This window comes from Epinephelus lanceolatus, chromosome 15, assembly GCF_041903045.1.
Source record: "Epinephelus lanceolatus isolate andai-2023 chromosome 15, ASM4190304v1, whole genome shotgun sequence".
Lineage (NCBI taxonomy): Eukaryota > Metazoa > Chordata > Actinopteri > Perciformes > Serranidae > Epinephelus > Epinephelus lanceolatus.
Genome location: NC_135748.1, coordinates 37696369 through 37719683, shown reverse-complemented (window position 1 = coordinate 37719683; position 23315 = coordinate 37696369). Strand labels below are relative to the sequence as shown.

General features: G+C 42.8%; 1 protein-coding gene across 2 annotated transcripts in view; it reads left to right on the top strand.

The window, feature by feature from the left end:
• Positions 1–23315, top strand: part of LOC117267093 (protein jagged-2-like) — an 82052-nt gene that overhangs the window by 56459 nt on the left and 2278 nt on the right. Inside the window, exons 10-24 of one of the 2 annotated variants that reach the window (XM_033642748.2) lie at positions 241–354; positions 1388–1434; positions 2133–2306; positions 2436–2586; positions 3760–3924; positions 4532–4645; positions 5274–5387; positions 6739–6852; positions 7040–7156; positions 7788–7815; positions 11944–12029; positions 13065–13178; positions 13339–13454; positions 13607–13870; positions 16475–16606. In XM_033642748.2, coding sequence (XP_033498639.2) covers positions 241–354; positions 1388–1434; positions 2133–2306; positions 2436–2586; positions 3760–3924; positions 4532–4645; positions 5274–5387; positions 6739–6852; positions 7040–7156; positions 7788–7815; positions 11944–12029; positions 13065–13178; positions 13339–13454; positions 13607–13870; positions 16475–16606 — 1850 coding nt within the window. The remainder of the gene's footprint in view (positions 1–240; positions 355–1387; positions 1435–2132; positions 2307–2435; positions 2587–3759; positions 3925–4531; positions 4646–5273; positions 5388–6738; positions 6853–7039; positions 7157–7787; positions 7816–11943; positions 12030–13064; positions 13179–13338; positions 13455–13606; positions 13871–16474; positions 16607–23315) is intronic. The other variant, XM_033642749.2, reaches the window with a different exon arrangement.

Below are 23315 nucleotides of genomic sequence, written 5' to 3'. Positions count from 1 at the left end.
AGATGAGCTATTTCTAAGGGTGTGTCTTCATTGTAGCTGCAAAATGGCTGCCAAAATAGCGGCTTCAGTTAACATAAGCTCTACCCCACAGAAGCAGAAAACAGTTGGAAGTCAGAGTTTAGAGAAAACCTCATTTCAGTGCGCTGTACGACTTGAAGCTAGGCTTGGTGGTGGGGCTTCTGAGCAGGTCCTCAGCTCTGTCATTCATTCTCTCTGTGTGTCTCGTCTCCATTTTTGCAGACGTTAATGAGTGTGCGGGGAAGCCTTGCCTCAATGCTTACTCTTGCAAAAACTTGATTGGTGGATATCACTGTGCCTGCTTTCGTGGATGGGTTGGCCAGAACTGTGACATCAGTTAGTATCAATCCAGCGGATTATTTAGTCTGCAGCTTCCTGCGACTCACCTGTAGCACCGAGGAGACTCGAAGCCTGTCATCTTTGCTGGCTACCTTCTGTTCCACTAGCTTCTGATCGCTTCTTGTCTTCTTTATAGGCTGAAACACTGGGTTTTCTCACCGTGATATAAGATAAATTAGAAGTTATTATAATGGACGGTAAAATTTTGACAATATTCTGAAGAAAAGTTTGTATTTATTTTTAGGTGCAGCTTCCGTAAGCTTCCATTCAGCATGCTAATAGCTAATAGCTACAGAACGTCAACAAGCTGAACACACATCTGCAGCCTCGTTGTGGTGGTGACGTTGAAGTCATGCGACCGTAGTGTAGTTCGTTTTGCAATAATCCAAAACCCAATCAAAAAATCCCGTAGGCTTTTTGACGAAAGAACCAGTGCAATGCTAACTTACTCTTTAGCCTATAGAAAAACGTCATCCTTGGAGCACTCTATGTGAACAAAAAAATAAATTTGGGCCCTTTAGATGATTTCTTTATCTTAGACTATGGACAGAAAAACACAGTAACATGTGTTGTGACTATTCAGAAAAAACGATGAAAAAAAAACCCTGTATGAGAAAATCTTTTAAGTTAAAGGTGCTGGTGGAACAGAGGCTAGCAAGCAAAGTTGTCTGGACTTCAGCTCTTAATTCACCCTCCTTTCTCTTGCCTCTCGGATGGCTGTTCATACCTGCCACACCCTGGCCTAACTCTTCTAAGTTATGAGACTAAACCTTTTTCATTTTTTCTGACTGTTGTAAATCTTTTCGAGAAAATCTTGAGGGGTAGTTTTGACTTCTGCGGTTTGGTCTTATTGCATGTTCTCACTGCACCTGTGAATCTGTATCTGACATTTCCTTGGGCATGGACCACTTTGCTTTGTTTGTGTTGACCACTTCTCTGTAGCAGCTGCATGTTCCAACACCACTGCATGTTCCATCTTCTAGTTCGTCAAACTCAAACCTGATGTTTCCTCTGTTTGTTTCTTTCTTAGATATGAACAGTTGCCATGGTCAGTGTCAGAATGGAGGGACCTGCAAGGTGAGATTCACAAGCTCTCAAGAACACTGAGGTCTTTGTTGGATTTATATACATATGAATGTAACCTGATGCAGCAATGGAGCTGGAACAAGATCATAGCTGATCGTCAAAGTACCTGTCAGAACGTAAAAAATATGCTCGGGGGTATTTTGAAACATTGGTTATCAACTTGTTCGGCCTGAAAGGGTTTTTTTTTCATTTTCTGGTTTTAGTGAAGAAGTAAAAAATAAAATAAGGTGCTGTCAGGAGGATTTTAACAAAGTGCAAGTACATGTTTTGACACAAACATTTATACAGCTACCTGAATCAGTGTTGAAAACCATCCTGAATACAAAGCATTCATAGTTGTCCATTTCTTTTTGACCCACGTATCTCAAATATCATTTTTAATTTGAATCACGCTAGGATTAATTCTCACAATTTCAGATTGTTAAACATACTATCCCAGATGTTTTTGTAGCTCCCAATATCCCCAAGTCTCTGTCTAGCTTAGTGTTGATGTTCTGAAACTCAGCGTAGTCCATAAAAGGCTGTCTAAAGCTTTGCTTGTGATATTGGGTGCCAGAATAAACCAGAATGATAGAGGACACTTCTCACTTTATCTTAAGAAAAGATTATAAATTTGAAGCTCTGACACTTTGATCATCTGCGTCTAAATGAAATGTGACAGCAGAGTTTTTGATAACTTCTCGTTCCAGGAGGTGGCCAGAGGCTACCAGTGTGTTTGCCAGCCAGGATTCGTGGGTCGGCACTGCGAGGTTCAGAGAAACCGCTGTGCCAGCAGTCCATGTAGGAACGGTGGCCGCTGCCACGCCCTGCTGGACGGGTTCATGTGTGAATGCCTGCAGGGCTTCGCTGGTACAACTTGTGAGGTGAGGACTGGATCCAGCCAGTTAGATACACTGTAAAAAAAAAGAGAGAACAGTTTGGTGCTTACACTTTGGTGTTGTGTTTCACTGCTGGGGAGGACACACCCCTAACTCCCTGTTTTCCATCTGTAGGTGCAGAATGACCCCTGCAGCCCGAACCCATGTCACAATAAGGCCCAGTGCCACAGCCTGATGGGAGATTTCTACTGCAGCTGCCCCGACGATTACGAGGGCAAAACCTGCTCAGAGCTCAAGGACCACTGCAAGACCAACCGCTGTCAAGGTAACAAAGCACAGATAGAATCTTGTAAATGATTTCAAGATATGTTTTAAAGGAATACTTCATCTACCAAATGAATGATGTATATCAGTAACTTACCCCGTGTTAGGTTGATTTTGTGAAGGAAACTCTTTTATCTCATACCTCTGGTGAACAAAGAAAAGTTCTTGATAACTTGAAGTTGTAGAGGTCCATGTTTAACAACAGAGAAACTACAGCACATTATCCATTTACAAAGTCACACAACTCATGCAGTATAATCCAAGTCTCATTAATCCAGTCATGTGATCTGATAGTGAAACTTATCTATGCTCTCTTCAAAGCCAGACTCCATTTACAAAAGTCATTTTTCCTTGCTGAACACAGGAGCTACTGCTCTACCACTGCCTCGATAGGTTAGAGTATTTGTGTTCATGTGTGACTTTGGTGAATGCGAACTAACTGTTTAAACACCAACGTCAGACAATAACACAAATCAACTAATTGATTGAGGCAATGGTAGACCAGCAGCTCCTGTGTTCAGTGATGTAAAATTACTGTTTTTGTCAATGGAGCCTGGCTTTGAAGAGAGTATAGATAAGTTTCACTTTTAGAAAGGCTCGTCTGTTTGGGAAGCGCTCAGCATAAAACTGGATAAATGGGATATTGCGGCTTCCAAATAACTTAAAAAAATAGCCGCCCATAGACGCCATAACGGGAGATATGATGAACTCACTGTCTTTGGTTTAGTTCTACTCACTGTTTGATGATTAAGGGTGCTTCGGTTGGTTTAAGAGTTGACTGATTTGCAGGATGTGGGGAGAGCTGCAAGATAATGCTAACTGATTGTCTTGACTGTCGCAATCAAAAGAATGAAACATTCCCCAAATAACCAGGCCTTTACTCAAAAAATAATAGGAAACCAGGACGTGCTAGAAATGGCTCTAACATGGGACTTGGATTATACTGCACAAGTTCTATGAGAGTTTATTAAACATGGACCCTTATGACTTCAGTTCATCAAGAATATTAGCTTTTGTTGGATTTGTTGTCACTGTCAAGTTTAAGTGACGAATAAATTGTAACACAGGTTGAGTGATTGATATACAAATGGTCATTCGGGGGGTGAACTATTCCTTTAATCAACGCATACGTTCTATTCTAACTGTCCGCCCTGCTCATTTTCTTCACCTTCAGTGATTGACAGTTGCACTGTAGCCGTGGCAACCAACGACACCCAAAAGCGGGTGTGGCACATCTCATCCAATGTGTGCGGTCCTCACGGCCGCTGCATCAGCCTGCCTGCTGGGAACTTCAGCTGCTCATGTGAGCCGGGATTCACTGGCACCTACTGCCACGAGAGTGAGTCATTATTAGCTCGCATCACACACACACACACACACACACACACACACACACACACAACTCAACACACAGACTATATTTATCATCAGTTACCGTCACTGGTAACCACATGATTCTTACGGTAATTCAGACTCCAGTTTCACTAATCATCACTCTCTGAGTTTGGTTCAAAGCAGAAGGAAAAAATAACAGAAAACGGAAATCCAGAGGAAAACATAAACTGGAAAATGCTGAGGAATATTTCACGTCCGATTACTCTGTGGGTTTTGATTATGTACTCTCACAGGATGCTTTTCAAATTTTGTTTTCAAAATCCAACTTCCTCTAATTCAGAAAAGCTGATAGGAACAGGAAAAAATAATTTTGTAATAATTTTTGTGTTTACCTTTAGAATATCAAAAAGACTAAATAGAAGTGGTGGATATTTTCACATTTTAGAAATTTTATCAGATGACAATATGTGTGTATCCAAGATGCCAAAAAACCTGAAATATTTGGAATTCTTTGGACCTAATGCATTTTGAAAATTGAATCACTAAGTCCAGAAAAAAAATTAAATGAATAACTTGACATCTGTGAATATCTCACCTCTCTCTGCCCACAGACATAAACGACTGTGCATCATCCCCCTGTAAGAACGGAGGCACTTGCATCGACGGGATCAACTCCTTCGAGTGTTTCTGCCCAGACGGCTGGGAGGGCAGTCTATGCGATATTGGTGAGTAAGTGTGTGTGTGGGTGAGTGTGTGTCTGAGAGAACAGGGTTTTTGGGGTCAACGTGCTCAGCTCAGGTATGCAAATTTTAGGGCAGGCCTTGCTAAGTCATGCTTCTGCCGGTGAGTCACACATCCTGGGAGAATTCATCAGTGGCCTCCAGCAGCAGAGGAATGATCAGCAGTCTGAGAATCTTATGGAAGACAAAACAATGGAGGATTTGTTTTGGAGATGAAAGGAAGCGGAAAAATGTGGCAGCTTAATCAGCTGACTGATTCTAAATCTGTTTTGTAACAAGCACACAGCTGCTGACATTGTTTGGTGTGCACATTTGCAGATGACACGATTACCTATTTGAATATTGAGAGGGAGAGCTGGTCCAAAAGCAGTGATGAATATGAAAAATGTAATATATTTGCTTATTAAAACTTTATCAATATGGCAATCTTAGGTATCTGATGCAAATATAAAACAACCACATGCAAGGCCATAGTGTTAAAGTCTATTATAGTGTTGTTTTTGGGCTTACAGACATTTGAAGATGTAGCTCTACATTATGAAATAGATTTAAAAAGTCATTGTAGAATCAGTAGCTTAAATACTTGCACTGACACACTGTGATTTTGTTCCAGATGTGAATGAGTGCAACAGGAACCCCTGTCAGAACGGAGGCCAATGTGTCGATCTGCTCAACGACTTCTACTGCAACTGTGTGGACAACTGGAAAGGAAAGACCTGCCACTCACGTAAGTTGATATAAACATGTGTTAGTGATTGTTGAAACACTTGTGACTGTATGTTGTGTGTTTGTGACGTCTTCATAAAAAATCATGGGCACTGCTGAGGTGCTGTTGAGCAAGACACCGAATCCCGAACTGCTCAGGGTGTCTGTCCAAAGCAGTCCCTTCAATCCGACATTTCTCCATTTGATGCATGTATAGGTCCTGTTTGTGCATGTGTGTGTATTTTGGGCCTGTGTGTGTATGACAACAGAATAAAAAAGAAATTGATATATAGAGTATCTTCTTCTTCTAATACCAACCAATTTTAACCAATAATGTCATGACATCCACCAACTTTTAGCCGCACAGAGCTAAGAGCATAGACTGTATAAAGTAATAGAAGCGGCTACAGTGACGTCAGCCATTAGTTTGTGGACTCTCTTTTGAAGCCTTGAGTCTGGCATTTTGAGGGTCGCCATCTTGTTACAGAGCCAGAGGTGGTCACATTTGGATGAGAGGGTGAAGCGGACTCATAGATGGTTGCGACACCTTGCAAAGAGCCTGTCACTCAAGCGGTCCCACCCTTAAATACAAAGCATAACTTGAAGCCTTAATAAAATGTTAATGGCGGAGTTATATCAAAACTTTTACACCATACAGTTGTCATGAATGTTGAAGTTAGCTATAAAGAGCAAAACTATTTTATGTACCAGGCTGTAAACATGTTTATTCCTGCTGTTAAATTGGACATTTTTCGTGGGGATTGACTGGCTTCTGGAGTCAGCCTCAAGAGGCCATTTGAGGAACTGCAGCCATGTTGGCTTCATTTTTCAGCTTTGGATGTCACTGCGTGGATAAGATAGTTCACTAGCAAGCATTAGCATGCTCAGTCAGTGTTTTGCTTCCCCAAAATTGCTTCCCCATTTTGAATTAACTGGTGTCTGTGACAGCTTCAAGGCATTTTACAGTGGCTTGCTTCACTTTGTAGTGATCAAATCAAATTTCTCCCAACATTATATCCCCAAGCCTGTCCCGTTTCACTGGGAAATACATCAGGATAGGGACGCCAGATACTCATAAAATTCACTTTCATCCTTACTGCAATTGTTATAATGGAGTACGTGAACAAAAATTCAAGTGTAGCCCATGAGTAGCGTCTTTGTCCTCTGTTTCTATGTTCTCCAACATGTCAGGTCTTATATTCTTTAACTGCCTCAGCCTCTAAATCTTTCTGAAGCATGATGCCCTCACTGCTGGCTGCTGTGCAGGCTTGTTCTCCGCTCTGACGGCGTCTCTGAACTATACTTTGGAGCTGAAGAAACACTGGCACAGAGTCAAATGCTTAAAATGTGTTTCCCATGCTGCCTTATTCCAGGTGAGAGCCAGTGCGACTCCACTACCTGCAGTAATGGAGGGACGTGTTACGACCACGGAGACTCTTTCCTGTGCAGCTGCCCCTCAGGCTGGGGTGGCAGCACCTGCAACACAGGTCAGGCGCTCACTGCACTCTAATTACACTGTTGTGGCTCTGGTAATAACAGTGATAATACAAAGGGATATTACGTAGTTACAATCTGTCAGACTGTGATCACAGGCCGGAGAGCAGCTCTCACACTGTGGGCTGGTCAGAATAAAAACATTATTTATACAAGGGAATCTTTGGTTTTGTTTTTTAGCCAAGAACAGCACATGTGACTCGGGTCCTTGTGAGAACGGAGGGACGTGTGTCGGAGGGGGAGACGCCTTCACCTGCATCTGCAAGGACGGCTGGGAGGGACTCACCTGTGCACAGAGTATGTCACTGTTAGAAACCATGATCATGTCGTAACGGCTGTGAAGTGGAGATGGGAATATTTACAACTTGAGAGTGCTCGCGTCATCGGCAAGTCAAGGCAGTGGCATAATTGTAGAGGTGGTCGTGTGAACATTAAAGTACTTTTATACTACAAATTTATCCAGTAAAGTTTAATCACCTTGACTTTAGCTGCGTTTAGCTCCGTATTATTTAGTGCCAAGGCAGATAAATCAGGGATTTCTGATTTCCTTTCCATAATAACAACTCGGATGTTGACATGAACCTGCTTGTGGAACTCCTAAATGTAGCTGGAATAACTTAGAACACTCCTTAATAATTAAGTTATCACTTTCGGGGGCGTCGGTGGCTTAGTGGTAGAGCAGGCGCCCCATGTACAAGGCTGTTGCCGCAGCGGCCTGGGTTCGACTCCAGCCTGTGGCCCTTTGTGCAAGCCTGAAAATGAAGGAAATCTGAAACGATGGAGCACAGCTGTGTTGTTGTCGGACCCTGGTCTGAGCTGGCCCAATGCTACGCTATGATTTGCCAGTCTGCGTCCAGGGGCGGGACTTAGCGAAGGATCAGTTGCAATTTAAAACTTAGTAATTTGGTCTTCTTTATCTCTCTTTCAGATGTCGATGACTGCAATCCCCATCCTTGGTAAGAGCGATTTCTTTTCATTATTATTCTATTCTTTTATTTTCATGGCTGTGTAGAAAGTCCAGTGTTAGTGCTGCTAGTTGCAGTTTTCTGACAAAGTCTCAAAAATCTCTCTTTGTTTTAGCTGGATTCTTTTTAACTGTAGAAACCTGTTTATGGCGTCCAACAAGTTTTTTATTGATCAGTTGGAAGTTGACGTGTTCAGTACAGAAGCCCTGCAGACAGATCATCACCTCTTTAACCATTTTCTGCCTGTTTTGGTGCTGAATACGAGTCAGATTCCTCTGTTATCTGATAGTTAGTTAAAGCTGAACTCACTTGATGCTGTAATTTGATTCAACTGTGGTGGTCTGGACAGAAGCCCTAATTTCTAGTGACTATTTATTACTGCTGGGTGCGGCACCTTTGATCCTTACCTCCGCTCTGTTGACATTTGTATTTTGTGTGAGTCACTCTGGGAAAAACTCCAACAACCTGAGATTCACTGTTTCGACTTGAGAGTATGAAACAGAGCGTGGAGCAGCTACGAGGTCTCCCAGTGATTCTCACGCTTTCAGATCTGATTTAATGCCCAGAATTTTCCTGTTAAAGATTGTGGATGAAAATGTGCAACATTGTCTGATTCTCAGATGGGAGGTTTTGCTGCTTTGACTTTAATTCAAATAAAAGAGAATACCTCACCCCTTAAATGACCATTTGTACATCAGTTATGCACCTTGTTACGCTGGCATTGTGAAGATATCCTTGTTTTTTCACATTGCAAAAACGGATAGAAGTCTAGATGAATTGAAGTCCTGGGTTCCCACATGGACAACAGGAAAACTATATCAAAACATCTGTTCTCAAACTCTCACGCCACTCATGCAGTGTAATCCAAGTCTCATTTATCCAGTTGCATGCTCAGTACTTCCCAAACACACAGCCCTGTCCAACGAGAAACTAAACCGTAAGTGAGACTTATCTGTGCTCTCTTCAAAGCCAGACTCCATTGACAAAAACAGTAATTTTACCTCAGTGAACACAGGAGCTGCTGGTCTACCTCTGCCTCCATCAGTTAGTTTGTCTGTGTCATTGTGTGACTTTGTTGTTTTAAACGGTTAATTCAGATTCTCCAAAGTCACACAATAAAACAAACAAGCTAACTGACAGAGGCAGCGGTAGACCAGCAGCTCCTGTGTTCAGCGAGGTAAAATCAATGTTTTTGTCAATGGAGTCTGGTTTAGAAGAGAGAGAAGAAGGATTAGCGAAAGTTCATGTGTTTGGGAAGGATGGAGCGCAGGACTGAATAAATAAGACTTGGATTATACTGCATGAGTTGTGCCAGAGTTTGTAAACAGATGTTTTGATGTAGTTTTGCTGTGGCCCCCTATGACTGCTGTTAGTCAAGAATTTTCTCCATTTTTGGACTCTTCGTTCATCATGATCTGAAGCAAGGAAAACAAACTTATCTTCACAAATTCACCTTAACACAGAGTGAGTAACTGATATACAAATGATCATTTGGGGGGTGAAATATTCCTTTAAAGGTGTCAACTTGAGTTTAAGGAAATTGCAATTAGCATTTTTAGTTGTATTTTTATCATTTTATTGATACAAAAACACTCAAGCAAAGAAAAACTAGGGACTCCTGATAGCTCCACTGGATCCGAGAGGCTTTCTAGGACAAAAGCCTCCCCTTCCCCTCCCCCTCCTCCCCTCCTCACCCTCCTCTACAATGACTGACAGGTGGATTAGTGGTGGTTTTAGTTGGAGAGGGTTGAGGGAGAGGCGGGCAGGAGAGTGTGAAGAGACACCCCTCTCACCATTCACCAGCCTCGACCTGGGGGTAGCTGTGAGGAGTGGAGGTGTCAGGGGGGCTCAGTATGTGGTCAGCAGGGATTTACATATGAAGTCTGGACATTGATCAGGGATCAGCTTCAGCCTGCTGACACTCAGAGTCTCTGCAAACTCTGCGGGAAAAAAAGAGTGATGGTTTGCAGCTCAGAGGGCAGAACACGAGACAAACCAGCGGAGTTACTGACCTCGAGGGTTTAATGTGACAGACGCTTGTGTAGCAGTGTAGATGTGTTGATGTAGTAGAGTGGCTGTTTGGTGTGAGGATGATTATGAAGGACAGATGATGAAGTTTTTTTCAGAGCTAAACCTGCTACAGTTACTTTCATAATCATTTCCTGCAAAGAATTTCACCGGATCAGTCATTTCTAAAGAAGTTTTCTTGAGGATTTAATGTTGTTGTTATCGTAGTAACATGAAGTGAGAGTACAGATGGCACAGATGATGAGATTCTAATATTGGATCATAGTTATACAGAAAAGGGAAGTTATATTGGTGAATTTGTGACATTAGTGTTTATGAAACTTCCTGGGGAATAACCTTCTTCCATGTGAGCTCCTTTTAGGAACTATTAGAAAGTGAGGAAACCAAAACCATCAACTAAATTGACGTCATGCAGCCCAGTGGGCAGGATGAGATGCACTTAAAGGTTTAATTTCCACTGAATTTCTGCAGGACTTGTGGTTAAAGGGACAGATCACCCCAAATTCAAAACACATATTTTCCTCTTACCTGTAGTGCTGTTTATCAATTTAGATTGTTTCGGTGTCAGTTGCCGAGTGTTGGAGATATCAGCGGTGTTAAAGCCATTTCTAGCAAGGCCTAGTTTCCTATTATTTTTTGAGTCTCTCTAATGCACCACCTGACCTGGCATCTAGGGAGTCTTTAATTAAAGGCAGGTGTGCTGAAGTGAGTGTGGAGCATGGAAGACGCCACGGGGTTACAGTTGTTAACCGCCGTGTGTTTGGTTAATCTTAGTTTTTAATTGTTTGTTGAAGTCGTTTAATGCCCCATTGATTTGAACTTTGTTTCTGTAAAGGCCTGTTTATTTGGGGAGTGTTTGTTCGGGGGACAGTGACAGTTAAGACAGTTAAGACAATCAGTTCGTAGCGTCATCCTGCAAATCTCCATTCATCCCCCAAATCAATCAACTCTTAAACCAACCGAAGCACCCTGGTTGATCAAACTGAGGAAAACGAAACCAAAGACAGTGAGTTCATCATAGCTCCCGTTGAGGTGTCTGTAGGCGGCTATTTTTGAACTTAGCGGAAGCTGCAATAAGCTGTAGAGATGTCTGCCTTCTCTCCAATGTGATGGAACTAGATAGGACTTAGCTTGTGGTGCTTAAAGACCCAAAAAACTCAACTGCAATGTCTCTTTCCAGAATCATGACTCAGTTACTCAAGATAATCCACAGACCTTGTTATGAGCAGTTTCATGTAGGAGCTGTTTTCTTTCTACCAAACTACATCTGCCAACTGTATCACTGTGAAGAAGGAAACGTGCATCTACTCATGGACGAGATGCTCATTTCTCGTGACAGCGGAAGATGTAAACATTAATGGCGTCCTCCTCGGCTTAGCTGTAACATTAGCTAGCTCAGTGGTGCTAGGTGAGCTAGCAGTAGATGCCCTCTTCCTTCTGCGCATTGATACGTTTGGTGTAGTTTGGTAGACAGAAAATAGTTCCTGCATGAAACTGCTCACAACAAGGTCTATGGATTATCTTGAGTAACTGAGTCATGATTCTGGAAAGAGACATTGCTGTTAAGTTCTTTAAATGTTTTTGTTTTTTTTGGCACTTTGAGCACCACAAGCTAAAGGACATCTACTTCCATTATATCAGGAAGGAAGGCAGACATCTCCAACACTCGGCAACTCACACAGAAACAATCTAGACTGATAAATAACACTACGGTGAACCGTCCCTTAAAAGAATCCACTTAATTGCCAGAATTAGTCCACAGTGACACATTATGAGCTTTTCATTATATGTGAAGCCTGTCTGACGGACGTAAACTAATATTACTAAATCTTGAGACGTGTATTCCAGCCAGGGGATGTCAACACCAAATTCCTCAGAGTCAAACATATCTGCAAGTGAACTTCTTCAGTGAAATGATTTAGAGTGTTGACAGTGATTTACAGTTTTCTAAATGCACATCTGAAAGAAGAGCGTTTTTCCCCTCAGGGAAGAAACGCAGAAGGAATTCACTTTTTCAGTGTCTCTTTGAACCTGTGTGATGTCTGCAGCAGCACTGAACTCACATGTTGCTTTCTGTTTCCTTCTCTGCAGCTACAACGGAGGCATCTGCGTCGACGGTGTGAACTGGTTTCGCTGCGAGTGTGCCCCAGGATTCGCCGGACCCGACTGCCGCATCAGTGAGTCCCTGGGAACTGGAGGGGGGCGTGTGGAGGGGTCAGGTGGGCGGGGGGTCAGAGGTGAAAGGCCGCGGCGGGGGAGCGTGAGCCGATTGTCTCAGGGCGACAGATTAGGAAGCCTTTTAGGAAGACGGTCTTAACCTCTCCCCTCTGCGCTGAGCCGAGGTCAGAGCTGAGGCTCGTCAGACGGGTCGGTGCGTTCTCCCGCGGCCTTTTGGGAGAAATCTCCTCAGAAAAGCCTTTTCAGAACCCGAGTGTTATCCAATTGAAGCGTTTCAAACCAAACTGCTATAAACCCTTTGTGCAAAGAGCGATCCTCCGAATTCCATCACTCATTGAAGATATTTAAATATAACGGTCGGATCTCTCAAAGCTCAGTTTTTTCTCAGCGAGAGTTAAGCTTCGGAAAGACTTGAAGAAGAGATCAACAATGCCAGTAAGACCTGTGTGAAATGTATGAATTTAGATGAATAGATCTGCTACTGAAAAGGTGCTGCAGCTCTTTCCATCAGTCCGTGGATCAGTCTTGTCTTTTCTCCATATAATTAGAAGTTTTTTTATGACAAAAATTGGTGACAGATCATAGTTGTTATCTGGACACTCGGTTTCCAGCTGCTGTGGCAAAAAGGGGCCCGATGACCTTAACGGGATGGTGCAGATCTTTTTAAGTTGGGTTGTATGATGGACTTATCTAGACTTGGTGTATTACCTACAGCAGATGTTTGTTGGCAGGCCCCCAGTTTGGAGAAGCAGACAGGAGTACTGACATGGAAGCTAAGCAGTGTACTGCTGTGGATGGGGGCAGCAGCAAAACATGTTTTTGCCACCTACAAAAAGTCATTGTAAGTACATGCTATATTTAGAATAGCCTCCGTAGCGGTACTCTTGTCTGCTTCTTCAAACTGGGGGTGTGCCAAGTGACATCTACTGTGGGTAATACACCAACCGCACACACACCCCCACCCCTTCAAAAACAAACAAAAACTTCTGTACACTGTGTGTATTTAACATACAGCTCTGTGGTTTCTCTTACAGACATAGACGAGTGTCAGTCGTCTCCTTGTGCCGAAGGTTCGACCTGCATGGATGAAATCAACGGCTACCGCTGTGTTTGTCCTCCAGGACACGCTGGACCTCGCTGTCAGGAGTGTGAGTACCATAAGTCTGGATCACAGTGTTTGCCACCTGTTGAGTTACAGTTACTTTATTAGGTTTGGTGGATTTCCAGCAGGTCATTGGTGAAGTAAATGTGAAGATTGACAACTGATCCACTTCCTTTTGTTCTCATCCTCTTTTTTATTCTCTCCAGTTATCGGACTCGGGAAGTCATGCCGTCACGCTGGCCTGCAGTTTCCTCATGGCAGCCGGTGGGAGGAGGAGTGTAATGCGTGCCAGTGTGTCAACGGATACGTTCGCTGCTCTAAGGTCAGGGTCACAATGAGGACTGTTATTTTACCAAAGTAATGATGTTGTGTAGTGATGACCCAGCACGTGTTCGCCATTGTTATCACAGTGTTCGTGCAGCCAGTTTTATGAGAGCCACATCAGTAAAAATCCCTGTATCCATGTTCTTCCAGGTGAGGTGTGGTCGTCGGCCCTGCCTCCTCCCAAAGGCTCTGCCTCCTCCTGCGGACACAAACGCCCCGTCTTGCCCCGGAGGTCATGAATGTGTGGAGCATCAGTTCCTCACCTGCTTCTCGCCGCCATGTCACCAGTGGGGTGTGTGTTCAACGCCAGACCCTCCAACGCCCCTGCACACCCAGTGTGAGCCCAACAGTGGTTACCTTGACAACAGCTGTGCTCGCATCACGCTCATCTTCAAAAAGGACAAAGTGCCTCAGGTAAGGCATTGAGACAACTTTCCTTGTGTAGATAAAGAAATAAACAGGTGATATACCACTGTAACTCTTCATATTTTTGAGTTTTGTACTGTCAGTCAGACTGAAAAAGTAATTTGAAGATGTTGCTTGGGGAATATGGACATTTCAATGGCTGTTTTTCACAACTTGTGACATTTTATACACCAAAAAAATGAATCAAAACATTAAAGAAGTGGCCTCGACCATCGACAGCAGGGTCAGTTAGGCTTCCCTATGTCTCAACATCTGCTACCACTTTGCTTTTTAGCAACACTTTTCTAAAATTCTTGGTGGTCCAGAGTGCAAATCTGTGGTTTTTACACAGAAGTCACATTTTTCGATGCTTTTTAAGTTAAGAAATCATGAAACATGTCAAAAACGGCCTCAGCAGTAACAAAAATGACGGGTGTTGTTTTTAGAAGTTATGTTTAACGGTAACAAACATATGATTTTTTTGCGAATTAAATGTTCTGTATCAAAGCAGGACTTTAAACACAGAGGTTGAAGCTCTGTTGTGAATTAAGAGACCGACATTTTATCAGCCCCGTTAGCACTGCTGTAACTAGAGTGTGTACGCTTTCGATGAGCTCTCCCTGAGAGAACAGTCTGAATTAAGGCCGAGGAGACAGTTGGAAACCACCAGTGAGCCTCCGATCCAATCATCAAGTCATTTTTCATTCTTGTTGATATGTCACGTCATAACAACACATTGGAAATCATTTTCCTACCACCCTGGATTGTTAACATTTGATAATTGCTGGATTGTTAACAATTGGGGGGCTGGTAGAAAATGACTTCAAATGTCTCGTTGCTTGAATTTGCAACCGCAAACACGTACACACACGTGTCGTTCCTCACTGTATACAGATGGGGGTCAGTTTTTGACTTTCGACAGCTTGCCCTTGGCCGTGCGTTATGTAACTTCCCAATGAAGACGCTGATGTTTGGATGCCGAGGAAACAAAATCACGGAGGGAAGAAAGTCAGTGAAGCTGCAGTGTTAATCAGATTTGGACGTCGTTTTTGTTGATGAAAAATAAAAATAGCTGACGGCAATCTGAAAGGGGCAGCACTACAGTACATCTTCTCATGGACGAGTCTCTCATGCTTGTGACAGTGCAAGATGTTCAAGGCCCTGATCACACAAACAAAGTGTTTTAGCAGCTGGAGGCGCCTTTTTGTATTTGTGTTTAATGAGAATGAAGCTTTTTGCTTGCGATTTTTGCATCATGACACACCTCGTATTTCTGTGCTCTAGCGCCTGCCATTTTTGCTGGAGTGCTCTGAACGCCTCAAGTTTAAAAAACGTAAACTCAAAGCGGAAAAGCGCCCCACGTCATCTCTTTTTTCGAATGATTTGAGAGGCGGGCCTTCTGTCATGGTCACAACAAGTTTACAGTTGGTAAACAATGGAGTAGAAACTGGTGGTGGCGGTTGCTGGATACCCAGAGCTATATGGCCCAATGATAGACAGCAGGTTGTCAAACTGCCCCTGAGTCATCCTAAAATATGCCTGGAAACAGCCATCATGGAGGAGAAGCTCCTGGACCAACTGGTGGTACTCCCCATGATCCAGCCTCTTTTTTAGGGTCTCATGTACCCACACAGATCTCTGTTTATCTGCTGACAGCCTGTCACCCTCAACCAGAGCTACAGACAGCACCCTCTGCCTCAACATGTCAGGAACTAGCTAATAATTACTGTCAAATGACTCAAATAAATAAGCAGCGCACCTCACGTTTTGCAACCAGCAAAATGTTCTCTGTATGACTGGGGCCCAGTGGTGTCGTCCTCAGCTGAGCTGCAACATTAGCTAGCTCAGAGGTGCTAGGTGAGCTAGCAGTAGATGCACTCCTCCTTCCTCACAGTGATGGTGGGTGTAGTAACCAGGTCATGATTTCTGGAAAGAGACTTTGCTGTTGAGTTTTTCAAATATATTTTTTTGGCGCTTTGAGCTCCACAAGCTGAGTGCCATCTAGTTCCATTATATTGGAGAGAAGGCAGACATCTCTACAGCCAGTATCTCCAACACTCGGCAACTCACACCAAAATAATTTAGCTCTATAAATAGCACTACAGGTAAGAGATAAAATATGTGTTTTTGATTTTTGGGTGAACTGTCCCTTTAAAAAGACACAGTTTCAGTCAGGACTAGTTTATCTTAAAGCCGCCTCTCCTGGCCCTTTTATGGAGAGAGAAACTTAAACTGCGGTGAGAAATAAAGTCCATAAACGTCCAGTTAAAGTAGCAGACGTGTTCTGTTGTTAACGAAGCTTGAATCTTCTCCCTCTTGTTGGTCCAGATGGTGTTTTTGTTGTTTACTACTGTATCATGAAACCTTAACTGGCCCCCTGCGGCAGGTCTGAATAAAGTTTTATGAATGGAAATGAATCTGTTCCTCTGACGAGATACTGATCTGAGATCTGAGCCACAGTCTCCCCTGCTGGGCGAGGCCCTCTGATTGGCTGCATCTGAATCAGACTTAGGAGGAATTAGAAGCTGATTGTTCCTCGCCAGCAGTGCAGATACTAATCTGTCTTATCTGTGTGTGTGTGTGTGTGTGTGTGTGTGTGTGTGTGTGTGGCAGGGCACCACTGTGGAGAACATCTGCTCCGAGCTGAGGTACCTTCCTGTAACTCAGACGCTGGCCGAGGAGCGAGCGCTGCTCATCCTCTGTGACCTGTCCTACTCAAACAGTGATGCCGTGGAGGTCGCCATGGTGATTATTACACACAGACACACACATGCCTGCCCCAACTGTCTCTGTGGTGGTCTTATATTATCTTGATACATGGTCAATCTGTATACTGTAGTTTATAATATTTTGCTACAGCAGTTTCAGTCTCTGAATTTAAATGCTTTGATTTTTGTCAATAATATTAATATGAAGTATTGAATTTTATTTAAGAAACAGTAAGATCCAAAACATACTCAAAGCCAAAAATATAAACAAGTTAACGGTGTGGTTTATAGATATGTGTGAGGAGTGGCTCATAGCGATGTAGGTACAATATCAAATCTAAAGTGCAGGTAAGTGAATATTAATAACAATTTTTTTCCTGGTTGTTACTACATTAAAGTGTGTTAAGCAGGAGAAGAAATGCTACTTTTCCCTCGTGATGATACACATATTTCAGGATATACAGATGCATGACAAAGATAAGACAGTGTACAGCACACAGTGAACGTAAGGAGTGAAGTATATCAAGCTAATTGATCTTCAGACATGATTTCATTAAGTTATAAAACAGAAAAAATTGTGACAAAAACCTTAAAACAATCTTGAAAACGTGTCTGTTGAAGAAAAGACTGCTTGAAGACACACAGCTTCTGAGACACGCAGTTTTATCCAAGACAGCTCATGCTTCAGACGTAGCTTTGGCTGCTAGTGCAACACCCCAGCTCAGTCTCTCCTAACACTAACTTTAACATCACACACCACATCATTCTTTTAAAGGATAAATGTGGTTATTTTTTGCTTACAACTTTGGTCTTAGTTTCATTGTCATGTCCCGTTTTTTCTATCGGTTGCAATAATGTTGTACTCACCAAGTTAATTGCTGAGATCTGAGAGCATAGCATTGTTGTCTAACGTATCAAGAAACGCAAAACAGGTTGAAAACAAGCCACCAGTTTAGGAAGATTATCTAGAACAGTGGTTCCCAACTGGTCCAGACGCAGGGTCCAGATTTCTCCTCAGTCATTAGTTCAAGGTTCACACAGTTTAATATATTCAGCGTCATATTTGCATTTGTCGTCCAGCTAGTTTGCTGTCTCTGTCAAGTAGCTGTCTGTTAGTCACTCACTCTGCAGCAGGAAACAGCACTGTGCACTGTGCACACATTCACTGTACTTCAAAATAAAATGGTTTTTATTTTACAAACCTGACACATAAGCAAGTCACTTGCGGTACATTCAGGACGGACCCGTGACCCACCAGTTGGGAACCACTGATCTAAAGCAATTTATTCAGCGATAAGACTGAAAGTTAAAGGGTAAGTTCGGTATTTGTCCATGTTTGTGTCCAAGTGACTAATGGAAACAGCCATTTTTGAAATTGGTCAAGTATTGAGCGCTAGTGCTGCAGCTGGCAGAGTATGAATCACTCCAAGCATTTGTGCACCGTCGATGTACGTCCTCCACAAGTGTTTGTTTTTGCCAGTGATAGGGACAAATTATTATTCTAAGTGCCTGACAACGTTTGGAACCTTACAGAGATAGACCTGTCTTGTAACCAAGATACCCATATCGAAATCACCATTCCCGAACCTACCAGACTCCATTTACAAAACAGTGATTTTATTGTCGTACAACACACTTTATTAAAAGCCAACAGAAACAAAATCAAAATCACAAGAGTCATCCTAGTTTGTCTTTCGACTGTTCCAACAATCGCCAACTCTGGGTTGGTTGAAATTAACCCTTAATTCACCCTGTTAGATGTAAAAATATGCTGCTCTATACAGGCTAAAATTACCATTTATTTAAATGGAGTCTGGTGGGTTTGATGACAGGGATTTTGGTGCTGTTCTGGTTAAACAAAAATGATCTTACTCTTAGGTCTATGTCCGTAGGGATCCTTAACATAATGTTGTCACACACTTACAATAATAATCTGAGCCAGTCAGTGGTAAAAACAAGCACTTTTACTGGACGTTAATTGGTGATGCATAATAGAGTGTGCCAGGGCTGATGTCAAAACCTGGAAGTTTAGCATTGTGCTGTTTCCCGGAAAAGAAAGTGAATGTGATTTTTGCATTGCGTTTTGGATTATGTCAGAAAATAAGCTCTGTGGCTAACACAAGTTTATGATACTTACAGGTTTTGTTCAGCGAGATAATCTTCACATATGAACACCTTTCATACCGCATTTGAAGCTTAAATGCGATCGCCAGAAGTAAAAAGCTAACGTTAGGCTTTAACGGACTACATTGCTACTCCACGGTTGCATTACACATGTCGGACTGTATAAGCTAAATAAGAAGCTGTAATGGCGGACTGCCAGCACTCTCGCCTGTTCGGGGGTGATGACGTTTAATGTCCCCGACAGGGTTTGTAGTCGTATTGAGCAACTTGTTAGCAACCGCCTTTTTTACAACACGTAAAAGCTTCAAAATTCACAAGTAGGGTATTTACTGACGTGTTTTATGTCGTAGAACAAAACCTGAAACTCGCTTAAGCTTTTGTTGACCACAGACCTTATTTGAGGCATTTTTCCAAAATCCCATTCAAAAAACTTTTAGACGAGAGAACCGGAAGTGCTAAAAGCGCTAACGGAGTTCCGGGTTTACTGGCACACTCTATTGCCCCAAGTGGTAACACTGCAGCTCTGTCGTTCAATACTGGACTAGTTTTTTTTAGCAATGTTGTTCCTTTTCATCACTTAGACAAACAAACGTGGGAAAATGGAACTTACCCATCAACACATCTGAATTTATTATCCAGTACAAGATAACACACACACACACACACAGATTTAGACGATGCTTCCTTCGCTCCTCCTCACTTTCTCTCTTTTCTTCTCCCATTTTGTCAAATCACACTTAATTTGTCACTGCAAATCGTTTCCAGAGGAGTCCAGTAAAGTCTGAGCGTTTTCTATTTCCAGTTTCTTTCCTCTTTGTTTTAATAAAAGAAACACAGAAGAGAAAAGACAGAGGAGGGAGAGGCGTTTGAAACTTTTAACAACATCTGGATGAGATTTAGCTTTTCTGTTGGGACACCTTGCTGATCTTTGTCTCTGCTCTCCCTCGTCTTCCTCTCTTCCATTCTGTCTTTTTTTTTTTACATGTCCTGCATTCAATTGCTCCTTTTTTGTTTCTCTTTCTCTCACTCTTTCTTTGCTGCTGTCTTGTCCACCCCTCTCCCTCCTCTCTTGTCTTCCTCTCTCCTCTTCTCTCCCCTTCCCTCCTTCCTCTCCTCTCGGCCACCCAGGCTCGGGGGAAATCAGTCACTTCAGGGCTCTAAGCTTTTAATGGAGGGGATTAGTTCCCTTTCCTCTGATGTTTGCAGGCCTGTTTTGAGCGACAGATACAGGAAAAGGAGTGGCGAACCTGACATCCACCCAAACCCCACAACAAGGCTTTCACGAAAAACCTCACTCCCACTCGCTGCCGACTCGTGTTGCAGCAAAATGTCAGCGCTCATTTCCAAGTGTGGGTGAAATCTCTATAATCCCACCGAGCCTCGCGGAGTGCGGCCGCTTGTGTCGATTTATTCCCGTCCAAAAGGCTCTCAGTGTGTTTGTAAACCCCTGAAACGCTCTGCTGCGAGGCCTCCAACCTGAGCAGGAAACAAGTGGTTCAATATGTTGCAGTGTGTGTGTGTGTGTGTGTGTGTGTGTGGGGGGAGGGAGGAGAATGAGGAGAATGAAGAGCACTCAGTTTGTCTTCATTTGGAGAGTGAAGCGTCCCCGCTTTATCTTGAGTGCGTTGGAAGGAAGATCAACAGATCTGAGAGTAGTTTTTCAAGTAGTTTAAGCAAAATATTTGGAGGCAACATTCAGACGTGCTGTTGGTGAAGCCTCGAAAGTCAAGTTTAATTTTATTCTCCATCAAGTCTGAAAGTCTGCCTGAAATTCGTTCTCAAAATGGGCAGGATTCCCCCTGAAATGCTTCACATAGACGAATTCATACAGTTTCTGGAAGCTTAACTACACTTACAACATCCTTGTACTATTCTTACTTCAGATTGCATTTCATGGCTCACCTCAGGGTCCTCTTGAACATATACGTTGCAGTAATTTGTCTGTTTCTTCTCCTCTCCAGTGATTGTCTCTTTGAGCTGCATCAGTGTTCCTCATCTTTCTTTTGGTTGCTCCCTCTTCTCTCTTGCTTTCATGCTCTGTTGTTTCCCTGTTGTATGAAAAACGGCATTTGCGTGGCAGCTTAAAGTTGAAGTCTGTAACTTGGCTGGTAAAAGTCACGCTGTACGTTATCAAGCAGCTTATTTTACCGTTGTTAAGTTCAAGTCATGGATATGTTTGGAGCCATTTGGCCTGAGGGTTGGCCTGTGTTCACACCGAACGTGAAGCACGTATCGGGCCACTGGAGTGTTTTTTGGAGTACTTTGCATTTGCAGAATATCCGCCATTGACAGCTGTGCTAATGGTCCTGCTAACCCACTTGGGAAGGAAGCTAATGGCTAACTTGGTTTGCAGTAAAGTGCAACCGATAGCTTGAATCAAGTGATGTGAAAACAGTTAACACAGAGGCTCCGTTCTCTGAACCAAGACAGTATCACAATTTATTATTTTTCATACCATCGCGGTAGTACATTACACTTCTCCTTTTTTGATCTGTCTCTGATAGGGCTGTACCCAAATATTCGAATATTCGTTTCTATGGGTAGGTATTCGTTATGACAATTTGGTATTCGATATTTGTGTTTTTATTTATTTATTTATTTTACATATTTTTTGGTGCTAAATGTAGTCTTTTTGTTGTTGGTAAATGTAGGTTATCAATAAAAATCAAAACTTTTAAATTGCATTGTTAAAAATGTGAAAATATAGTATCGCCTACCAACTGAGCTTGTGCACACGGCACGCTTGAGCGCATCTGTCTGAGGCTGTGGATCAGTGCCAAGTTTTACCACTTTATCACTATTCCCTCTAACTTGTAGCTGTTTTTTCGTCATCTTTTGAATTTAATATGAATTATGGAACCGTTTTTGTCAACATTTGTTTCCCCTGTTTTGTACAATAAATTATTGTTTAAAGTTTCAACAAGTTTCTTTTGCAGTGCGTGACACAAGTGTGTTTTGAAAACGACCGCGGACTGTCACCTGCTCAATGCATCAGTACCTTCGGACGCTATGACAGTAATAGATTATAGATTAATAATAATGTCAAAATATCATTTACAGACCGATTTAACAGACGATCACTGCTGCCCGACCCGCAGGTCCATTTGCGGGACCCGCGGGTTACGGGTCGACCCGCGCATCACTACTCAGCTCAGTCTATAAAGGCTGTACACAACAGTAAGGCTATAGACATTATATTCTATTCAGGCCGGCAGAACCAGCAGCGCATCGGCTCTACAGTGCACAGCACTGCTGATTAACCATTTTATTGCAGCACAGAGTGTCTGCCAGCAACCAATTACTTGCAGAGGCTTCCTACAACTAGTTTCAAAGGTTCCGATTTAATCAGAAGACAAATTAAACAGGATGACTAGCCAATGTGAAAATCAAAAGAAAGCATAGAATAATGTACTGAAGGAGACTGTTGTGCCATCACATTTTTTTGTGGTTTGAGAGCAAAGATCCGGTCGCCACTGTGCAAAACTCCGCAACACAATTAGGTCCGAAAAAACCCCGGAGTAATTCTGCACAGGTGCAAATGGTAGCTGAAATTTATTGGACATCACCTGTCACAAAATGTGTGTGAGAATTTCTTACATTGTAAGTGCTAGATTTGCGGTGATCGATGAACTAATGCGCAATACCTGCAATCTGAAATTCAGGCCCTGATAAATGATAAACTTAAAATCAAGGTCTTCATTGCTTGTTCAATTGTAAATTTAAAATGCAACTTAACAAATGAAAGGATAAGTTTAGCCCATGAAGACACACATGAAAGAAACAACAACAGTGGACTGTATCCTAATTTATCTACCAACAAGCATTTTGTGTGTATCAAAGCCTGATATGTCCTAATCTTCTGTGCCATAGCTCTCCATTGTTGTCCAAAAATGACTATAAACACATCAGTGAGTGTCACTGTTGCACTGGGTGACACACACACTATAGTTTATTTTTATCCCACACACACTGTCCTGCTGCCCCAAACACTCACTGGAGCACCAAATGTGGATTAATCCACTGTTGAAAGTAGTCCCTGACTAATTCACTGTTTCCTCCTGTTTGTGTGATGAAGACCACAGTGAGCAGCTGTTTGTGCTCTGCCAGGTGCAAAGGTTATATAATAATTATTAGCAAACATTATCAAAATGACACCATGTGATACAAGTGTATAAGGAACAATATTTTTAATGATAAGTGAACACTGCAAAGAAGCTGCCAAGCGTTTGATCCCACCTTTCAGTAGGTGATCATTGTGGATACTCAGCCTCAGTCAGCAGTCCTGAGGTCGGATCCTCGGCCTCGTCTCGCTGTGATGTGGTCTGTCAATCACTCTGGGGGCGGGATTAGAGGTGTGTGAATGAGCTGCTGATTTTCTCAGGAGAAGAAAAGAGGAGTGTTTGTCCCCGGCCGAGCAGGGAGCACAGCTGGCCTGTTCTCTATTGTTTGTCCTAATTGAACTGCACAGCACACAGCTAATCCCCCTCTGCCCCCCCCCCCCCCCCCCCCCCCCCCACCACCTCCCTGCTCTCACCCTCAGCACCTTATTAGGCAATTAACTCCACCCTCTGTGGTCTCAGCGGGGGGGTCCGCAGCCTGCCAGATGTTAGGATGAGAATCTC